Source organism: Vipera berus (assembly GCF_964194415.1).
Source record: "Vipera berus genome assembly, chromosome: Z".
Lineage (NCBI taxonomy): Eukaryota > Metazoa > Chordata > Lepidosauria > Squamata > Viperidae > Vipera > Vipera berus.
The window spans coordinates 97858481-97881007 of NC_138205.1; the positions used below are offsets into that span (position 1 = coordinate 97858481).

At 33.8% G+C, this 22527-nt stretch overlaps 1 protein-coding gene across 7 annotated transcripts in view; it reads left to right on the forward strand.

The window, feature by feature from the left end:
• Positions 1-3784: 3784 nt before the first annotated feature.
• ETV1 (ETS variant transcription factor 1) overlaps positions 3785-22527 on the forward strand; it is a gene marked incomplete at both ends in the record, with an annotated part of 92991 nt that continues 74248 nt past the window's right edge. For 2 of the 7 annotated variants that reach the window (XM_081345721.1, XM_081345723.1), the window contains 2 exons: positions 6776-6836; positions 15445-15498. In XM_081345721.1, the coding sequence (XP_081201847.1) occupies positions 6776-6836; positions 15445-15498 (115 nt within the window). Of the gene's footprint in view, positions 3845-4542; positions 4631-6220; positions 6269-6775; positions 6837-15444; positions 15499-22527 lie in introns of those variants that run through there. The other 5 variants (XM_081345724.1, XM_081345719.1, XM_081345718.1 and 2 more) reach the window with 5 other exon arrangements.

The following is a 22527-nucleotide window of genomic DNA, read 5'->3' on the forward strand; positions in this document are numbered from 1 at the left end:
TACTATCCCATGATATTTATCCCATTTTCTTTTACAAAAGAACCACTATTTCTAGCACTAAGACAATCCTACATGACTTTAGAAGCAGCAACAATAAGTGCTCATTATACAGAACCCTAGGATATTGTGGTAAGCATCGTGGAACTATATAATTGCTCTTGAGTGCTCATTTCCATTGAATCAGCAGTGACTCTCCATCTCTAGCAAAGAGACAGTATTGATTTTCAGTCTCTGTAAGAGTCAAGAAAATAAAGAAACTAATGCTTGCAAACCTATAGTTACTGTGGTCCACTATTTTATTCCTGATCTTGATATATAGATACTGAGGAAAACACCAACCAAAGAAGACATCTACATAAAAATTGGAAGATTGTCTATCTTTTCAATCTAGAAGTTATCTTATTTGAACAGATACTTCAAGTTTAATATAAGAACGTTTCAGATTAAATTACTTCCTTATAATCAGTTCAGTTCCTTTAAATCAGGTGTGAACAAGAAAGGAAATGTTAATCTCTTAATAAGAATGAGTATTGCTGCCATGTACTATGTATTCAGTTTTGAGAAGATAATAGCAGTGGCTCATATCTTTCAGTCCTTGAATTGCTGGTGTTGAGAAACATTGCCCTACAGGAATGCTAAATGCCTTAACTGATGCTTTCTGAATCTCTGATCAAGTCTTACAAGGCTTTGTTTAAATATAGATTTGGTGTCCTTTTGAAAGAGTGCTAGATCATGCTGATTGGGGAATTCTGAGAGTTGAAGTCCACACATCTTAAAGTTGGAGAGTTGTGAAACACTGTCTTTAGTGTAAGGCTTGTTCTTCAGCCAGGTCTTCTGAATTGTATTAATTATTTCAACTGATGTTTCCCTCTTGTAAACAGTGTTTGTTTAATTTAAATTTGCAATCTTTTTTTCTTGTTTTGCTGCCTTCAGTACTCCAAGAAAGGAAAAATAAATTAAGCTGGCTTTCATTAATGGAGTTTTAAACCAACCTGTTAGCTCTTTTAACTATAATTAATAACAGTGGAAGATATACTATATCAGCATCTGAAGTGGAAGGTAAGTGACACCACAATCATCATTAAATCACCACAGAAATCCCAATTCTATTTGTGCACTGACATCATAACAATCTTTCTTTCTCTCTTCCCTTAAACATATATACACACCTAAGTTATGTGAAGTATTCTCTTCTTCAGAAAGCCACTCAAGGCATAGCCTACTTCAGCAAGCCCTACATGCTATGACCATAATTTCCCAGATACTCTTCAGATGATTTGTGTCACAGATCTTTCAGTTCAAAGTACTATTGTATGGCTGATGTGCTTTATTAGCCATCATAGAGTTAGTATGGTGCATTGTTAATGTGCTGGCTAAAAAACTAGGAAACAGATTTTGGCCTGTCTTAGTCATGGAGGCTTGCTGTGTAACTTAGTCACTCTCTCTGAGGCCAACCCACCTCACAAAGTTCTTATTGTGGGGAAAACCAAAGGTGCAGGAGTATAAGGTATATTCACAACCTTGAGATGACCAAATATGAAGATGGAATAAAACTCTAATCACCAACATCTTGCTTTAAGCAAAGTGAAATATAGCAGCAACTCCATTCTACTGTTTAAAATCAAGGAAACATTTCTCTTTATTAAAGTGCTTGAATCAGACTTTTGTGGAAATAAGGACTCCTTTTAGCATTCAGCACATTCTTGATATTTACATAGCAGTGTAATGTAAAACATTTATACCTGGTGCTTATTAAAGCACCTTTGGAATGAAGCACCTCCCTTTAAAACATTAAAGCAGCCTGTTCATTGTGAAGCTCTCTTTGATTCTTCAGGATGGGTTTCCTGATTTCCTCTGTGGATATGTGAGTACACTATCACTTTCCTTTGCTGAAGTCCCAGTTGATAGTACATGGACATGCAGGCAAATAGGGACAGCTTCCAAAGCAGCAGATGCTAGTTCAAAACAGAACAAAAAGGATGCTTTGAAACTGGAAAGCTTAATGTATACAAGTCCAATAATTATTAAAGTTTGTAGTTCTCAAAAGTTCAGGAGAAAAGTTTTATACAGTAGATGAAAGGATATTGTTATGAACTTTTAGGTGAAAATGTTCTTGTGAATCCACTGTATTTTGGTTATATTTATATCTTTGATGACTTATATTTCAACTGTGTCCCTTTCTATTAGTTTGAGATTGCATATTTCTTCTAGAAAAGTGTAATATACATGTTCCTGAAATATGATTCCAAAAACTTGGCTGAGAGAAAAAGTTTGTTTTATATTCCAATCAAATTACTACATCGCCATTTTGAGCATTGAATTTATACAGTCTGGGTATTCATGCCTTTACAATAAGATTCATTAATCAGTAAAAGAAATTAATTCCCAGTAGCATCACTTTTGTCTGCATATAGATGAATTGGGTTTGATGATGATGTTTTTGGATGAATTTGGGAATTGTAGGGAATGATAGGCTTTTTAATGTTTGATCTCATCCTTGAAAACAAGTTATGTGTATGAATTCTAAAGCAATGGTAGCTGAATTTTGCAACGTTCTGACGGTGAGCTGTGATTGGAGAACAGGGTTTTGTGAAAAAAAGCCACACCAAATGAAATACACAGAGTGGGTCCTTTTTACTGGCACACGGGGAAAATCTCTTCAAATTGCATAAGCAGAGGCATTAGGTCGTGGGCACTGCATTAATATTAAACTGAGAATCTCGCACTGGTCCAAGTCTTTGCATAACAGCTGTGTGCGCTTGGGGGGAGGGAAGGCAGAGAAAAAGAGAGGTAAAATTATGGAATAACAACGATCCCTCGAATCCCCTTCAGAATCCGGGAGGATCCGGCTTTTCCCTTTTTCCTCGTCTCTCTCTCTCTCTCTCTCTCTCTCTCTCTCTCTCTCTCTCTCTGTGTGTGTGTGTGTGTGTGTGTGTGTGTGTGTGTGAGAGAGAGAGAGAGAGAGAGAGAGAGAGAGAGAGAGAGAGAGAGGCAATTTGAATGACAGTCAGAAATCTGATCCTGTTAAAGACGCGGTTAGCCAATGGGCTACAGAGATCCCTCGGTTTAGACTAGAGGCCCCTGGAGGAGAAGCAGAGGAAAAACCACTGACTGTTAGCGTCCTGTCAGTGGCACTTTTCGCTTGAAAGGAGAAGTGCTGGGAGAAATTATTAATGTTCTTATTACATTTGTAGGGACTTTTTGTTTTGGTGCGCGTGTAGGCGCGCGCGCATCCGATCGTCTTTGCTGTACTTTCAGGTGGGTTTTTAACAGCAACTTTGTTGTCTGTTGTTCCGGCGATTACGTGGTTGTGGTTTGCAAGGAGATGGTAGCTCTGCCTTCTCTCTCTCGCTCTCTCGCTCTCTTTTTCTCTCCCGTTAGGTGTAACGCGAGTTGTGTCGTGCGCCATTACTAGTTCTGCACACGTTTACGAATGGGATCGCTCCAGGGACCAAAGCGGGCATGCCAGCTTGGCTCGCGATTTGATTTCTTGTTTTTTTTTTCGTTTTTTTCTTTTTCCGAAGTCCTTTCCATCCTCTTGCTATCCTCTCCGGTTCTTGCTTGTAACCCAGAGGAAGGCAGCAGAGAAGGAGGGATGTGTGTGTTTTTATGAATGGCACTCTTGGAGGATCATTAGATATGCAAATTGAGGCAGTTCATTCATGACTTAAAAAAAAATCTAAAAGCCATCTTGTGTTCTCGGTTTTTTAAAGGCTCTTTGAACGCTGCATCTGGAGGAACTCTTTTAAATCCAATGTCCAGAAAATAATAATAAAAATACTGCGCTAAAGTCATCAGAATGGATGGATTTTATGACCAGCAAGTGCCTTACATGGTCACCAATGTGAGTGATCCGTCCTAAGTTGTTGGGTCTCTTGGTGGGAGGATGCAATTTGCAGTTAAAAGGGGAGAAGGCAAAAGCTTTTATGGGGAAAATTGCTCTGGATTTTTCTTTTTAGACGGAAGTGAAGAGAGGAAAATTTATACTTTGTAATGAGATGTACATTTAATTCAATAAATTTCCATTTTTTTTCCACATACCATTTTGGTTTGAGGAAAAACAAAAGCACTTTCCCCCTCATTATTATAATAAAATCGTAATTGTTGCAGTTTTAGAAGTTTTTAGTTGTCTTTATCATCTTAAGTAGTCCCTAAAAAGAAAAGTTTTTCTTCTTTTAAAGGACTTTGACAAATAAAAAGTTAAAAATCAAAGTATAATATCATTCTCCCAACCAGCATCAATCAATTTAAAAAATACTCTTTATAGGTGTTAGAACTTTCGGTTGCCAAAATTAATACACCTACAGCTCTGCCCTTCTATATAGGTGTCTATATGGACATATGTTTTGAGTAGGTGGATTGAACCATAAATATTCCTTTGCCTCATTTTAATAATTCTAGTTTGAAATTAGTGATAAGGTCAGTAGGAAAGCTTTAAGCTTTCTCTATAGCCTTAACATTTAAAATCTATTGGTAATATTGCTTGATATCTAACTTCTTCCCCCTTTTCCTTTTAAAATAACCATTCTATTCTATTTGTAGAATCTCTGTGGGAGAAATTGTAATGAGCGACCAGCAAATGTCAGGAAAAGAAAATTCATTAACAGAGATCTGGCTCATGACTCAGAAGGTGAGGATATGTGTTACACAAGGAGGGGAAAAATAAATGTTACTGGCTCCCCCTCTTATATCTACATACCCTGTAATATGCTTTTTAAATGTTGATGTCTGCGCAATTCTCTCCTTTTCTCTCCATTTCCTCCCTCATGCATCTTCCTGGAGTTTTGTCTACATCTATTTATAGAAATGAGACAAGAAAACCAAATCTCATGATGTGACACAAACTGACAAAAGCAATTCACTGCTAGGCTGATGTACCTTCAATGACTCACCCTCTTTGTTAGGTATTTCCACATTGCAGGGATGTAAGTAAGACCATACATCTGGAGGTGAAAATTTGGCAAGGATTGATATAGTAAAAAGGTGCACACAATTTACTCACCTGTAGGCCTCTGTATACTCTCTTCCCATTATTGTTTCCTTTGGGAGTGCCTACCATTGTGTTTCAGAGACATATACTGAAGTTTTGCTTTAACCACTAGAGTCAAAATAGGACAAGATTTAGATACTTTTTTTCTATCCCTACCCTTTGGTTTGTAACTTCTATAGTAACCAGCTGTGAACCAATAAGAAGAAAATGGCTCATTACACTTTTTAACATCATACCTTGTGGATAACACTTGATAAGTTTGTGGAAAGGCTGTTTCAGGAAAACAACTGTTTCTGTAGCAATGCTGCCTTGATAGCTTGTTGCTTGAAACAGCAACCTCGTGGCTTACTGGCTGCAAATAGTCCCCACTTGCTTCTCTCAAACTCTAAGCAAAGCACCAATGTTCTGCACTGGACTGAGTTCAGACTAGAGAAATTCACTCCTGTCCACCTGCATTATAAAGCTACGCTGTCCAAATTGCATTAGTAGTTTATAAAAACTTCCCAGAGCATGATCTGTAATAATTTTGAAAGCCATACACCCTTTAAAATGCCGTTTAAAAAACAATCTTCTACTAATGTGGACATAATGATTACTTAAATAGCACAAAACAAAATCAAGAACTTCATGGAATTCATGCATTTGTCCCAGAGAGAACTGATTCAGGTTTGCATTCTGGTTATGTTTAGGATTTATTAACTAAATACATTAACTAGCAAATTCCTCCTCTCCAAAGTAATTTAAGTACTGTGCAGTGGCAACTTGTCTAGATTTTATTTCTGTCATTTTATAATATTTTATACCAAACTTATGGGCAAAACTGCATTTCATTATTGAGTACTCCTTTAAAAATATTAGGTTATAACCTGATGTAGTTATTTTGGAGTAAGACCCACTGAAATCAATAGAATTGTCTCTGGGTATGCATAAAGAAGTTCAAGGGATTTCTCTTTAAGTAGTCTTGGTCATTCAGAAATCAAGTCAATTGATTTTTATGGGTTTTACTCTCAGGGTGGCTAGTAAAGTCTGTTGATATATGTAAATTATTATTACTGGAGTTGATTATGATGAAGATTTTACCAGATATATTTTTATGCAGAATTTAAATATTTGCATCTATACAAAATTAGACAAAAATATAATAAATTACAAAGATCTTTGCTTAATTTAGTATTATTTGAACATTACAGAGCTGCTGACCCTTTTAAAAATCTCTTATTCTTTTCTTAGAACTGTTTCAAGATCTAAGCCAATTGCAGGAAACATGGCTTGCAGAAGGTAAGGAGGGAAAAATATTTTCTCCCCAAAATAGAGAAGGAAAGGAAAGAAAGAAAAAAAAGCACTCTGGAGGAAAAAGGGAGGGGGAAAGGGAGGGGGGGCGGGAAAGTCCTGAACTTGCTGTCTTAATGTTCAGCCCAATTAATTGAGCTCTAAAAGAGCCACCTCATGTGTCATGCATACATTAGAGCCTCTGATGAGTTTGTCTTTGGGGACTCTGGGGCTGCTCTATCCAATGTCATCACAAATTACCAGGAGAAATTGCTTCCAGCCCACAATCACATCTGCTTTTGGCAAGAACTAATGCACCAAGACTTCACGTTCCAAGCCTCTGTTCAGATTTTAATTGCAATTGATCAGGTTTATATTATTGTACCTCAGGAGACTGCCTACAGCCAGAACTGGGCTTGCTCTTTCCTTCAGAGCAGAGCATACAATTGTTTGGTGTTCTGGAGGAAGTACTTTTCTGATGGCAGAATATAGTTTCTCTGAGTTCATCAGGACGGGATGCTTCAAGATTTAAGTGCAAGTGTCTTCTTCCCTGCTTGCTCGCAACACCGAACGTTAGGTGTGTATTGGCTACTTAAGAAATGATGGATTTCTATTAGTATTTCAAATTTATAGGTATTTATTTTGAAAGGCATTTAAAAGGAGAAACTTTATTTTTTTTTCTTTTCCTTCCTTTCTCATCCCCTTGTATGTCTTTAACTCTGGTTTATTTTAACAGTTGACAAATTATAAGAAAATAGTTTTAATGCTGGAGTTAAATTACAGTGGATTTTGATTTGAGTAGAATGAGATGCTGAGGGAAGTTTTGCAAAAGCATAGAAAGTTGATCCTAACTAAGGTATATTTTCTAACTAAAAAGTTGATGCTCGTGTCATGTTTGGGTTTTTTCCAGCATTAAGATAACTCAATTCAAATTCTTTTTTTTAAAAAATATATAATTGAGAAACAAAGTTTAATTAAATCTCATTCAGAATTAGATGTTATGCTTTCTATTTATGTGTGCTTTTGCTTGTTTATACATTTTGGTATTCATTGGGGTTTAATTTTTTTTTTTAAATCTTACTGAATGTGCATTGTTTATTGAATCAACATTCTATTTCTTTTGAAAAGGAAAGGGATAATTTGATGTAGTTGCCTAACAGATAAAAGAGAACTATTGTAATAGTATACACAGACTGCCTACCTTTTTTGACACCACCCTATATAATTTGCCAAATAATATGTGATTCTCATATATATAACTTTTTTGCCATGCTTTTATGTATAGTATCTAGCAAGGACATATTAAGTATCATGATGTAATAGGTGGTAAACCTCAATATTAATATTAAAGGTCTCAGCTAAAATTCTAGAATAGCTATGTAAAGTAACTCTAATAAAGATCTATACATATGCTGAACTTCAGCTCATCCTGATAACTTGGAAGACCATCAAAGCACTAAGCATTCAATATTGCTGAATTCATTCAGTGAGTTATAGTTTTGATGCATGTTCTAATTTGGTAAATTTTGATTAAATGCAGTTTTTTAATGTGTAATCAGATATTTATTTAAAATGTTTCTGTAAAGGAAGAATGAACAAAAATGGATTTTATATCATTTGCTAATCATGTTTCTCTGTGTGTATGCATGCACACACATACACAAACAAAAGGAAATAAAGAATTTGGGCTATAGACTTGTACTCAGTTAGAAATAAGTTTCACTGACAGCACTAGGACACTCTTCTGAATTAGCATGCAGAGAATGCTTTGTGCTATTATTAGTTAAACAGATGAAAAATTTAAATCATACTTTAGAGACTTATGCTGTTTAAACTAAAGCATTCTACCAACATATCTAAGTAATGTGTCCAGTGACCAGCAGTGTAGTTTAGAACTTGGTTGAATCAAATCCTAAACATGACAGCTAGCTGAGTTCATGTGAAATGTAATAGTTGAGGGAAAGTTTTGTAACCTAAGACTACAAATCATACTCATCACTTCATAATTATGTTTTGCACTTTCCAAGGAGGAAAAAAAAGAGATGCTCTGTAGGTAGTAAGTATCCACACAAGATTAATTATAAAATTGGTCTTGAAGTCAGCCTAGTTTGCTTACTCCTTGATTAAATTTTGCCCATTTATGTTCACATGATTGCTTATAAAGTTATAGCTCTGTGAAATAGTTAGCTTTCATAATGCTTTGTAGCCCGTAATGTGACTTTAACTTTCTTAATTCTGCCACTCCTTTTTTTTAAAAAAATGTAGTAGAGTAGCATCTGACTGTATTACTATGGATTATCACTTTTTAGTTATCAGAGGATTCTGTCCTTTTTTCCCCTTCTATCCCCATTTTAGAGAAATAATTTTTAGGTAGGAAAAAAATGGGAACATGAAAAAGAGGGGGGAAAAGTTAGTTGAGGTATTTCAACTGCACATTTATCAGTATCCCTATTTTTCTGGGGAAGATGTTGCTTAAAATGAGTAATCATAAACAGTCTATTCTCTTTTCACAAAAGTGGCATTGGAAACAATGGCATTTACATATGTATTGAAGATGGAAAAATAATTCTGTGGTGAACAGAATCAGATTTGGTTGTTGTAATGTGGTGTGCTGTAATTTGGTTGCTGTAATGTGTGTGCCAGATCTAGGATGTCAGATTCAAAAATGGTTTGCATCTAGTGGCACAAGAACCTAGCAGAATGCTTGACCAAACTTTCTTTCTTGTTTTCTCTGTGAGATACAGACTTAAACACTTGTTTTTCCTTCAGTGGAAACTGCTACTGCTGCTGCTGCTACCGGTAGTGTGTTGAGGCATAAAACAAAATAAACCATTGGGATCTGAGCATTTGCAAAAAAAAAAAAAAAAAAAAAGAAAGAAAAAAAAAGAAAATTGAACGGCTGTTAATAATTTCCTAATTTAGTAAAACATTACTATCATCTAACAAGCCTGAGTTATTCAGGCGGCAGTACTTCCTTTGTGCATACATATAAAAGTTTATTCAAAATCAGTGGGACTTTCAGCTAAACCTGTTAATTCCTGTGCATGCAATGTCATAGTGATGCCATTTTGGCCCAGCACATGATGGGACTCCCCTATTGAATTTAATGCAATTTTATTGCATTAAATTGCTCTTGACGAATAGAAGTTAACAACTGACTTCAAATAATCAGCTCAAATATGAACTTAATGTATTTTTCATTATCGGAAGCTCCTGCTGTTTATTCTGTAACAAAAAAGGGAGAGAAAAGACTGGTGGTGCTGAAAGCCTGCTGTGTTATGATGGAAACAGTTTGTGGTTTGAAAGAAAAATAAGCTGAAAAATAAGAATGTTTTAAGTTTGTATTCAAAACATTAAAAATGATGGATAAATAAGTGTAATGTAAATGTTATAGGAAGTAAAACTGTTATATTAGTATTGATTTAACAAAATGTCATCTAGAAAGAATGATCTGTTAATCAAAAGAAGGGTATTTTTTTTAAAAAAGTCCATTTTCTCCTTTGGGTGATACAAGAAATGATTTCTGAAAAAATATATTGGTGCCAGTGAAAGTAATGGCCATATTTTGTGACTGAACTTTGTGAAAATTTCATGTTCTTGGCATAGTTTATTCTGGCTTTATTTTATTTTATCCTTTCAAATGAATTGTAATTGCCCCTTTTTATTTTGATTAAGAGAGAAAATGATATTAAAGTGCCATAAATCAGGATGCTAGTTTTTAAAATTCCCTTATCCTCATCTTCACAATCAAGAGAGTTATAAGAACTGTTCATGTTTTATACAGTGTTTAAATATGCCCTTAAAATAAAGAACTAAAATGTATTTTTTTCAGTACGAAGAATTAATGAGAAATAAAAAGTTGGTATAGTAAAAGTCCCTGAGGTATTTGGGGAAAAAGTTCCAGGGTTATCTCTAATACATAATAACTTGAAGGCATATGTAAGATGAAACCTTCTAAAGGAGTATGGATGGGAGATCTGTGTATGTCTTAAAGACACCAAAGATATATAAAGTTAGGCTTTTGGAAGACATATTCATGATATCTTTAAATGCATGTAGATCCTAAGAACTTTTTTTTGCTCATTATAAAATAGTGTAAAAACTTTATATAATCAAAGAAGTAATAATCTGTTTCATAGATCTACTTTCTAGGGCTGCAATGTTAAGATCAGGCTGTATTGACAAAACTGTTTTGGATCTGAGATTTTATTAGTTACTTTTGTATCTCAAAGCTCTTAAAAGTATTTGAACAGAAAGTGTAGATTTTGGAAAGAGTGTGCTTTTTTAATAAGTTAAAAGGCAAAGTGTTGTCCTTACTGTATGATTCACTTTAGAAAATTAATTGGAAGAAGCACCATTTCTTTAATTTATATCTTAGCTGGTAAATAATTTCTTGTGTATAGAATTGTGAGAAATGTACTTGTTCTTAATTTGTGTAGCTGGTTTTTTTTTTCTTTTCAAAGGAGAATTCTTTGATGTTCAAAATCTTTGACAACTTGGCTTATGGATTGCCAGAGTATCAAGAAGTAACGCTACCACAAATGTCACATTCTATGTAGAAATGATTAAAAAAATAGTGCTTGGCTAATTTGCCTTGTGCATTTTCCCTTTTCTCACTCTGTGCATCTCCTTTTTCCATTTTTAGACCATCTTGTATTTTTATATATATCTCATTTATTGTATTTGTTTCCCTGATAGGGTCTGTGTAGTGTCCTGAGACAAAACAGTGGAACTGGTGTGTTTATATAAAAAGTTCAAGTTTATTCTTCTGTCTCTCTTTCGTTGTCTCTCCTTTTCTATTGGGGGTGTGACATGAAAAGATTGCAGTTGAGGCCACATGTTTCTTGCTGGATTCTGTTTTTGTGAATGAAGGCAGAACTCCAGTTCTGACTGCTTCTCTTGAATAATTGTTTAAGAGATCAGCTGTCTCATTCACTAGCAAAGAGAATGACTCATACATCTTCTGCCTTGTTTGGCTGCAGGTCATTGTTACAATGGATAGAGCTGGTTTTAATTAAATATCAACTCAACTTCTTTTGCTGTCTACTTTTCTGTCTTCTTTTCCTCTCCCACCCACCATATACTTTTAGGAGGAGAGAGTTTGAAATGTTTGGGGGAAAAACCACCCTAAATTTACCTTCAGTTCCATTCTGCTCTTGCTCAGTTTAATCACAAAATCTTAAAGATGTTGCCTTTTCTTCTTAATATTAAAAAAATGATCTGAAGCATTTGGGTGCATATTGAAAATGTTAATATCTTCTTAGATTGTGATCCTGTGTATCTCTGGGTCAGTGCCATTAAATCAAAAAAGCATATTTCTGAGAAAATCTCAGAATTTTGTTGTTGTTGAAAAGTAATGGTTTTTGGAACTAAAATCTCCCTGTAGAGTTTTTAACCAACACTTCATTACTTCTACTTTCACCCAAGGAAGATTTGAGAAGTTGACAGGAGAAGAAGGAAACGAAAGCAAAGTACAGAAATTACTTTCTCAAAAGTGAGACAATTAATGGCACCTTGTGTATTAAGGCAGAATAAACTTGATAAAGCTGTTTCCATTATTATGCCATTATTATTATTATTATTATATGGTCTCTTGTTCTTATCCCTTAAAGCTCTTCTATTTACGTTTCTTCCTAGTCTTAAGTAACCTATTAGAATGCTACTACAAAGGGGATCTTTGTAGATATTTAAATATTCTATCTGAAAAGAGTCTAAATTCCCACCTCCTGCTCTCTCACCATATTAAAAACTACTATTCCTTTTATGAAAAACTCACTGAATTGTAGCAGTGACAAGGAAAAGGAAATGATTTGCATCTAAAACTGCCTGCAGTTACCATACTCCAAAGTCATTTATTTTGTTTGGGTATTCAAGGTATAGTTATACTTAATTGACTAGCTTTAGTGCGGAAACCTAAATGTCTTTGCAGGGTAGTATTGTGAGGTACCTAATAAGTTTACCATTAATCAACTATGGCTCTTTATTTTATTTGAAGAATAGAGAAATCATGATGGACTGATTATCTATTTGAATCTTATTGGGTTTTGTACCTTGAATATTTAGTAGTTATCTTTCTTCCATTGTGTGTGTTTAATACTAAATAACATTTTATTTCTACTTAATTGTAGCCATTGAGTGTTTGTGCAGGATAGATTGTTTACTTCAGAAGAAAACAAATATGTTAATTTAAAACTGGACAAGATTTCATAAATTGCTATATACAAGACTTAGCATGTAATCCTACATTTAACATATGCTATAACTTTGCTTTCATTTTATAAAATAGGATATACTAGTTTTCTTCTTTACTGGGAAATTTCTGTGGAAACCAGCTACAGCTGTCACTATTACGGACAAAAAAGACATATACTGTGGCTGTTAAACAGGTGGTGTGTTAATATAGTGTTTGCATCTTGGACGCAAAAGTTTAAACTTTGTCTTTTCTTATTTATAAGAACAGCAATAAGTATGCCATTGGTCGATTTGAGAATATGGTACTTGCTCAAGTTATAAAAAAGGCAGGTAAATTGTTGTTATAATTGCTGAAGAGTGTATGCTTTAAAACTTCTCTACCCAATTATGTGGCTCATAATTTTGTTTTGCTTTGTATTTTAAATGTCCTTATTTCAGCAAAGTGAGATTGAAGTTACAGGTGACATTCTAAAAGTTAAGTTTAATCATTGTGAATAATTCCCTACAACAGTTTAAACATGTTTACGCATTTTAGCAATTAGTCTAGGATCTTTATTTTGCATTGCTGAAAGTGCAGTGCAGAAAAAGAATCCTCTTTTTTTGATCTGAATGCAACAACTTGTAGAGTGCTGCTGGTAAATTTTCATTTTCTTTTCAGCTTATGAATTAGTGAGAACAAGAGTTAAATGTTATAGCTTAATGTGAAAAATCTAGCTTTTAATGTGATAAAGTCATATAAAATCTAACCCAAAGAGTTCCTGTGAAGTCAGGAAGATGTGCAGAGTTCCTGAAAGCTAAATTCCTTAGAGGATATTAAGAGCATTGTTGTTTATTATGATAAAGAAATAATGGTTAATTGTGTACCTGCAATTCCAGCAGATTTTAAAAGGAGAAATGTGAAATACAGTGGACAGCTTTCTATGCAAATAAGGGAGAATAAATAAGACAAATCTGCAGTGTATCTTTAGCTTATCATTTGTTCAGATTACAGTTCCAATGGTTCTTATAAACTGTTGGTGCAGTGTGGAAACCATCTTTTTCACAATTAAGGGTAATTGTTACTCTAGTATAATATTTTGCACCATGAAAAGAGAAAACATTAGCAGTTGTCCACTCTCTGTGTATGGAAATAGAATAATTCACGGGTTGCATAGTTGATGTTGCCTATATGTCAATATATTTTGAGCTGAATACTATTAATGATGTCCAATTAACAGAATTATGAATAAGGATTTGTGGTTCTGATATGATCTGAAAATTTGGGCCTAAATCCAGCAACAATACTAACATTGTTTATTAGCCAAGATGCTTTTAGACAAATCTTGTTTCCAAACAACATTTTGTCCTACTAGACATATAGATACTGGAAGTAAAGAAAATCAGTTTAGCCCTGGTTCTTCACTTAAGTTAAAGCTCTTTGGATTGCAAGTTCAGAAATACTTCAGTCATTCTCTTTCAGATTTTAGGTTTAGGTTAGGTTTATTAAATTTTTATACCGCCCTTCTCCCGAAGGACTCAGGGCAGTGAACAGGGCATATCATAAAACTACAAAAATACAAAAGTTAAAAAAGAATTAAATTATTGCCCACAGTAAAAACAATAGGAAATATATATAAATATTAAAACCCTAAATAACTCCCCATCAGGAGTTTTGCCTTATGTGGATAACTTTTCATTAACTTCTAGAGTGATTCTAAATTAGATAGCCTGGATAAAACAGTAGTGGATTTAGCATTTAATGCTACCATTGTCCAATAAGCTTTAAATAGGGAAAATAAATAGGAAACTATCAAAAAAGAAAATATGGTAGTGTGGTTAATATTTTGTTTTTTAAAAAAATATTTATTTGTTAATATGTACTAGTACATACGGTTAGCTTATAGCTAAATTAGTTTATGAACTTACTTGGCATAAGGTAATTTATAGATGTATGCATGAATTCTATTTGGACATCCCAGTGATGCTTTCATTCAGGTGAATTCTAGCTGAATTAATAAAATTAACAAGAAGGATTTCTAGAGAAGGGTTTCTACAGCTATGTCTAGGATCATTAGCTAGAAGATAAGTTTCCCAGGGCTTAATAGGATTTAACTCTAGTCTAGCATGCACAAAGATAAGCTTTTAAATGTAGCCAAGAATTTAGAGACTTATTGTGAATATATTATGTAACTATATGCTGTCTTTTGGATATATTTTGTCTATATAAATGAATGAGTGATGAATCCTTCTATCAATTACATATCATTCAAGAAGCTTATAATCCCCTTTCCAAATTGTGAATGTTTAACAACAAAACTATCTTAAAGGTGTGGAAACAGATTTCCAAATATGCTTTTTTTAAAAAAAGGAAAAAAAAGAACTACTTTGGAGTGAGGAGTATGAAATGTTTTATATCACTGATTTAGATGTGTTCTAGAATTTCATAAAATTGAAGGGAAAATTTATCTTTTTTAGTCTTCCCAATTTTTCTCCTTGCTATTTTTCCTCTTAAAATGTTATAGTAGTTCAAAGGAAGAAGCCTGAAAAGCTTCAATGGGATTCAGTCTGCATTCTATTTGACCCCTTGGTTGCTTGCCTTAATGACATTAGTTTAATTTATTACTACATAAATGTAATTCTACCTCCTAAATGCTGGCAAGTTAAAACCATAAATCTAATGTGGGTTAACTGTTCACTACCTAGTTTTAGCATGAAGGTATTTAGTGACTAATACATCACCTTACTTATTGAAGTAAATGCTTGGCTCTTGTGAAGTATGCCCAATATATGGGATGTTTGTGTTCCGTGCTGATTAATGCAACCTCAAGTGCAGAATTTCCCAGTTCATGTTCGTATGCAGCTGATTCCCATAATCATTTAAATTTTTGATTTTTATTCTTTTCATGATTTGGCTAGTCTAAGAGTTATAATTCTTTTCCACTTAGTAGCTCTTTTTTCTAATCATAATAATTTCTAATTATTTCTTTTCATTTTCTCCCTTACCTTATCTTCAGCTCAGGTACCTGACAATGATGAGCAGTTTGTACCAGACTACCAGGCTGAGAGTTGTAAGTATAGCACTTTTTAACCCTTTCCTTTATATATATATATATATATATATATATATATATATATATATATATATATATATATATATATATATATATATATATATATCTTTTAACCCTTTCTTTTATATATATATTAGCACAATCTGAGAGCCTAATGTTTTTTTTCTATTATCTCCTATCAGCACTGGAATCTAAAATATTATTATTATTATTATTATTATTATTATTATTATTATTATTATTATTATTATTATTATTATAGTGTTTAACTAGAAGTAGCATTCTAGCTAGATGTTCCAGTGATGTGCAATCAGAGCACCTTCAAAAATAGTTACCCAGTGCAGTTTTTAAGAGGACACGAGAAATAATAAATAGTAAAACTATTTAATGAATTGTTATTTATAGTCTACGATATGTTAGCTTTTGTCTTACCATGAGTGATTCAGAATGTAGTTCCTAACATGTTCTGAGAATGTGTGTAATCTCTGGCCCGGATTTACAGCTAACTTTGTATTTTAATTCTTCAAGCCAGTGGGCCACTATCAATGTTTCTTTGTTTTGATTGGCAAAAAATAAATAAATGAAAAAGGGGAGTAGGATATATAAAAGGCAACTTTGAGGCAAAGCAAAATCGGGGAATATAGGAGAGTCAAACAATCTGTTACCCAACAATTGTATTTTCAAGATTGTAGTTGCTTGGTGTTAGCAGGATAGCCTAGTCGCAAGGGTGTACACTAATAATTGGTTCTTAAATAGGATTTCAGTTATTGTGCTGCAAATACAAATACTGAATGTAGTGCTGCTCCAACATTTATAACTGTTCTCATTTTTATGAAAGAAAATAGCTTTTGATTTTCCCCTACCAAAAGAAGAAGAAGAAGATAGGAGTTACATTCTCAGGTGGAGTGTGGCATTCATGTATTTACCTTACAAAGTGGCCAAAGATTTGTGTGAATGTCTTTCATTATCCATCCTGCTCTTCGTTGCCTCTTTAGTTTCCTATATTTCAATCAAAACTTAAAGGCAAAACATAAAGTAGAGCTCCTCCCATGGGACTTTTTTAGAGCAGGAAACAGAGGAGCCAATAAAGTTGTCATTTCTCAGTAGTAAACTCAGAAACACTATCAGATTAATTTTAAATCACACTAAACCAGAAATAGAAAGTGGATTTATGGAAAATATTAGCTAAAACAGAATAGTATCTCCCTGTAAAAAGCACTCCTTAAAGTGTGCTCAGATTCATGGTAAGATTTATGTGCTGTTTATTTCAAAGAACACCTTAATGGGAGGGTTTTATGGTTGACTAATATCTCTTCATTTGACCCACCTCATTATTTGACAATAGCTAATTATTTGCAAGAGCCTCAAATGATGAATTTAAGGGAGCAAAGCAAAGGGCAATGCTGTTATATAATAATAGGTGTTCATCATGTACATAAATTGGATAAATGAATTGGCTTATCACTCACTGCTTTTCAAGACATTTATGTATTTATTCAGCAATTTATAATTAATTTTCTCCCATTGCTCCATGTTCTTGCCAAACTCAGAACAGGGAAAATCTTCTGTCAATTAATAGAGCCTCTTTAATGCACCATGGTTGTTCTTGCATTCTTCAAATGATGGGCAGTTACCTATTCAGATCTTCCCATATTTGTTCTTGGAGCTCATGATTATTGAACTTGTTTCTCGGATTTTTGATCCAGGTATATAGTGAGCTTGGCATAAACTGCCAACACTGGAAACATTATATTGTTGATTAATGCACTTAAACAGCACACTATACCTTTGAGAAGTATGTGCATCCTGCTTTATCCTGCTGTTATTATTTTTATAAATATTTCAAGGCGGCAAACCTACCTAATACTTCTTCCTCCTCCTCATTTTCCCCACAACAACCCTGTGAGGTGGGTTGGGCTGAGAGAGAGGGAGTGGCCCAAGATCATTCATGCCTGAGGTGGGACTAGAACTCTCACCACCCTGGTTTTTAGTCTGGTAGTTGAAACCTCTAGATCAAACTGGCTAGGGAAAGGAAGAATCAGCATGGCGGAGAGCATAATCTTTTGGAGATCTGGTAAGATAATTTTCTTCAGTTAAATATTAAGTGGTAGTAGCACTAATAATGTTATCTGATTTTGGAATTCTTTTTTTAAAAAAAATAAATTTTTATCTGGCACGATTGCCCTACGGGAAAAAAGGCAAGGCACAATCCTTTCCACCAGTATCACAATGAATACATCATTCTTTTCTTCTGTTCAAAAAGCCATCCCCATAATTTCAAATGGTCTTTTTGAGTTATTACAACATGGTATTTAATACAGATCTTCTGTATGTTCTTCACACTATAATTTTAATTCCTCTCTTTTAATATTCTTCATTAAGTACTGAAAAAAATCCATAATTATGGCATAGTATATTCTCCTGTGATTTACGTGAAAGCTTCAATTGATTGCTACGGTTTTCTTCTTAAAATAAGGTTCCTTGGCAAACATTTCCTATTCAAACAGGTTATAAGATTAACTTTTTTCAGTTTCTTACATAAATTATAAATTGAAAAAACCTTTCAAATAACTTTAATTAATGTTCCTCAGTGAGAAAGATGGGTGGTTTCTAAATGTGATAAATAAACCTAATTTTAATAATAGAGTTGGAAAAAAAATAATATTACATAAGTAAAGGTGAAATAAAGTTGTTAGGAAGTATGTATAATCTTGACTTTAAAGCATGATTAAACTTGATTATATTTAAAAAGAATTTATGCATGATTTTATCAAAGAATATTTGCAAATGAAATGCTTTCATTATCACTTCATTGATTTTGTTAGAGTTTATAAGACTGAATTTAAAAAAAAAGATTCACACATGGACCACTGATGTGAATTTCATTCATTTGGAATGAATATCTTCAATTAAGCAGATTTTTCTGCTAAGCGCAAAACCAGTTTAAAATAATCAAACCTATCCTAGTGAGGAATGCAAAGTTTTGCCAACATTTCGTTTTACAACTGACACAAAAATAACTCAATGATTCTTATAGAAGGACCACATATTTTTTATGTAAAATCCTGTCAAAGGTGATCAGGTTTTCTTAAGTTGAACCTTAGCCCCTCAGACATTAATGCAGTGATGTAGCTAAAGATTATCTGTCCATATAAATAGTCTTCTGCGTATGTGCAGATGGATCTATATGCAACTGCTGGGCTGTATAGACAGAGACTTAAACAAAATTAAAATCTTATCAACCATTTTAGAGGGTTTGAGATATTTTAATCCAGATATTTTATTCCCTTAGCAAGTGGACTTTGCTGTTTAATCTTTGAAATTGTTTCTCAGATACACACTAACACCTTTGAAATCATGTGCTTGATATTTTCTGATTATCATTACAACTCAAATCTCTAACCACAATTTACATAATACAATTGAACAATTTTATTTTTCCTTGTTCTTTCCTTTTAAAGGGCCAGAATATTTCTGTTTGTTAGAAAATTAATTCAGCAATAGATACAAAGTTACAAAGATTGTGCAATAAAATATTGCTTGGAATGAAAGTTTTAAATATGTGTAAGCACAAATTTAGAAATGTTTGTAAGAATATTTGGTACATATATACTTACACATATTTTGTGTATACACATATGAACAACGGTAAAGGGTAAAATGGGAAAGAAGACAAGTTATGGATTAGACAATTTTCTTTTCATTGGTTACCAACCAGTTCTGATTCTGTTTTGATGGCTAGTTTCAACACTGTTAGGTGAAGGAGAAAAACAGCTAAGCTTAATTTGGATTAATTACAGACCATAGAATGAGGTTACACAAGTTTCCTTAAATTCCAAGAATAGAGAATGTCTAGTAAGTCATTTTACTTTTAATTGCACTGAAGTTATTCTTAAATATGGTAATCTGCAACATTGAAAAGAAGCCTTTGTACCAAGATAGTAATGAAAAAAACTACCTTCTCCTCATACTTTGCCTTAAAATGTGCAAGAAGATTCTGATATGGCTACTCTCAAGAATTCTGGGAGTTATTTAAGTACTCCAGTAAGATTTTCTGTTTCATTACAAAGGAAGTATATGGGTTTGTTCTTACATGCTCTGATTTTTAATAAATACAGTCAAAAGCATGGATTGTATAACAGTAGCTCCTTTTGACAAATATCTTGACACTCAATTGTGAGACTTACATTTGTTATACACTATTACTGTGTAATATGAAAGATTTGTTTGTCGTCTGTGATGGCTGTCTTTCATATTCAGATGAATGTTACAGTGATTGTATAATCTCTTTATGCCAGGAAATTAAAGAACCGAACATATAAACAACCAAAGAAAAAGTAAATCAGGAAGAAAACAAAGGGCCTTCTTTTTTTGTAGGCATTGCACAATAATGGTTTCCAGAACTGAGTAATGAAAACGCAAAGAAAACTGTCCTCTACATTTGGGATGTTCCTTTTTCTTGTCAGTTAAAAAGCACAATACTTTTCTTCTGATCCTGATTTTGTTTTTGATTATATTTCTCCTCTTATTCCTCATTATTATTATTAATTCAATTTGTTTTCATCCTTTCTTCCCAGGGGGTGTTGAAGGCAACTGACAACAAAAAACAAACAATTAACACCCAATAAAAAACACCCTTCAGAAAGGCCTAACAAAACAGGCCTGTTTTCTAAAAAAAAAAAAAAAAAAACAACAACCCAGAAAAAAGTGTTGAACACAATTCCCTGAAGATATATATTTAAGACCTGGAAAGAAACACAGGAGACAAGGCTAAATGTGTCTTAGCGTATATCTTACATATGCACTTCCATTGAGTTGATTGGGGACTACACCCAGGTAAAATGATTGCCCTTGACACCTACTAATTGGAGTCCCTCCTTCAGGGAAGCAAGTGGTCTGGAAGCACAAAACATAAATAAAGTTTTGTTAGAAATAATGCAGCAGGAGCCCTGACAAGAACTAGAAGCCACTTAACCTAAGACTCCACTTTTGCACTTTGGTTGGCTCTTGTTATCATTTCCAGACCCAATAAAAGATGCTGATATTAACCTATAAGAGAGGGTATAATGGGTCAACTCAAAAGCTTACAGCTCAGGTTTGAGACCCAAGCGCCACATGATGGGGTGAGCTCCCTTCCTTACCCTAGCTTCTGCCCACCTAGCGTGCAAATGTGAGTAGATAAATGGGTAGCACTTAGGTGGGAAAGTAATAGCATTCTATGCTCCTCAGTATATAGTCATGCTGGCCACATGATCATTGTCTTCGGACAATGCTGGCTCCTTTGACGAAGAAATGGAGATTGGCATTGCTCCCTATAGTCAGACATGACTGAACAGCGAAAACATTTACCTTTACCTTATTAACTTCTAAAGTTTTTTCATGGTTTGAAATTAAAACACATGAGGGAACATCTCTTTTCATTTGTTCCTATTTATACTGAAATCATTATTAACAGGGGTGCCTTCCTGAAAATACAGTGAGTGGCTACTTGAAAGTAGATCTTTTCAACGATAGATTCTTGATTTTCAGTGCCATCTCTAATATTGCAATATGCCTGGTGCTGACTTTAAAGACTTTTAAACATTAAGGAAAACACCTATCTACATACATACATACATACAAGATTTTTGTAGCAGTAGAGTTTACAAACATTAGCAAGGATGTGTAGAAATTGTATTTATTAATGACTGTGTGTGTGCTTATACCAATACTCAGGGAGACTTCCAACACTTTTCCTAAGTATGTTTTTTGGGACTAACAGAATACTATATAGATTTCCAAGTTGGCAGAACAGTGCAGCATTCCAGGGTGCTTGCACACGGTCCCTCTGTATAAAAATGGAATGTATATATCCAGTGCAGGGTAGCTAGAAAGACAGATAAGGATGGAACTACATGCATTTTCCACCAGAAGCTTTTTTTGTGTCATTCTTCCTGATATAACTCAGAAATAAAATATACATTTCTCTAGGTAAAGATATTCTAAGAACACTAATGCAGAAGAAATCAAAGGGCTATCTGATCATGTAAATAGTTTCTAAGGGCATAATATCTTTGCATTCATTTCTGGCAAGTCTAAGTCATTTCTCTTTCTGGAATTATCTTTAGAGTTGCAGATTGTATATGTGCATCTGCTGTGATCTCATTACTGCCATTTGCAGAGGATGTGGAGAATTATTGACATATATTCAACTTTTGCTCTTTTCTATTTAGCATATTAAGCTTTGTAGCAATTTCTGATGTTCTGAACCTGAATCCACTTTGACTTGCATTTCAGTGATAGAGGATAACATTACATGAAGTCAGAGCATGAAGAAGTATCCATATTAATTCTAGACATCTCCATATAGACCTGGAAAAACTCTGAAATCCATATATGGCAACATGCCATAAAATGTATTCCTTCTTTTGGCTATTTTGAAAGAACAACTGAAAGTAAATACTTCCTACTTATGTATAATGTGGGATAAACCATTTTTCCAATAACTGAGTATCACAAAAGTATATATAGGAAGATAGAAAGCTGCCATTTAGTAGATCACACAATAGTAAAGTTTTAAAATTGGCATGTTAGTCCCCCCTCCCCCAAGTATTTTATGTTATCTGCAGAGTGTTTTAGACTTCCATAGTTGTTGTTATTGTTGTTGTTATCATTATCATCATCATTTTATTTACCAAATTTGTATGAGTTTAATAAGTCCTGAAGCAAGTCCTTGCAACTTCTCAGACTTCTCATGGATCCATCATTTCTCTGTTTGGGCCAATTGCCTATTTAATCATAGAAATGTAGGCTAGACTGACATTAATAAACAACATTGTAAAAAAAGACGGCAATGGTAAATTACCACTGAATTGTCAAAAAGGACTACATTGATAGGCCAATGCAGCCCCAAGGAGTTGACCTTGATTATTTGTCTGGTTTCCTATGGTTACTGAATTTTGGAAATTAAAATACATACAGATAGTCTTCAACTTACAACACTTCATTAAATGACTGTTCAAAGTTAAACTGAAAAAATGACTTATA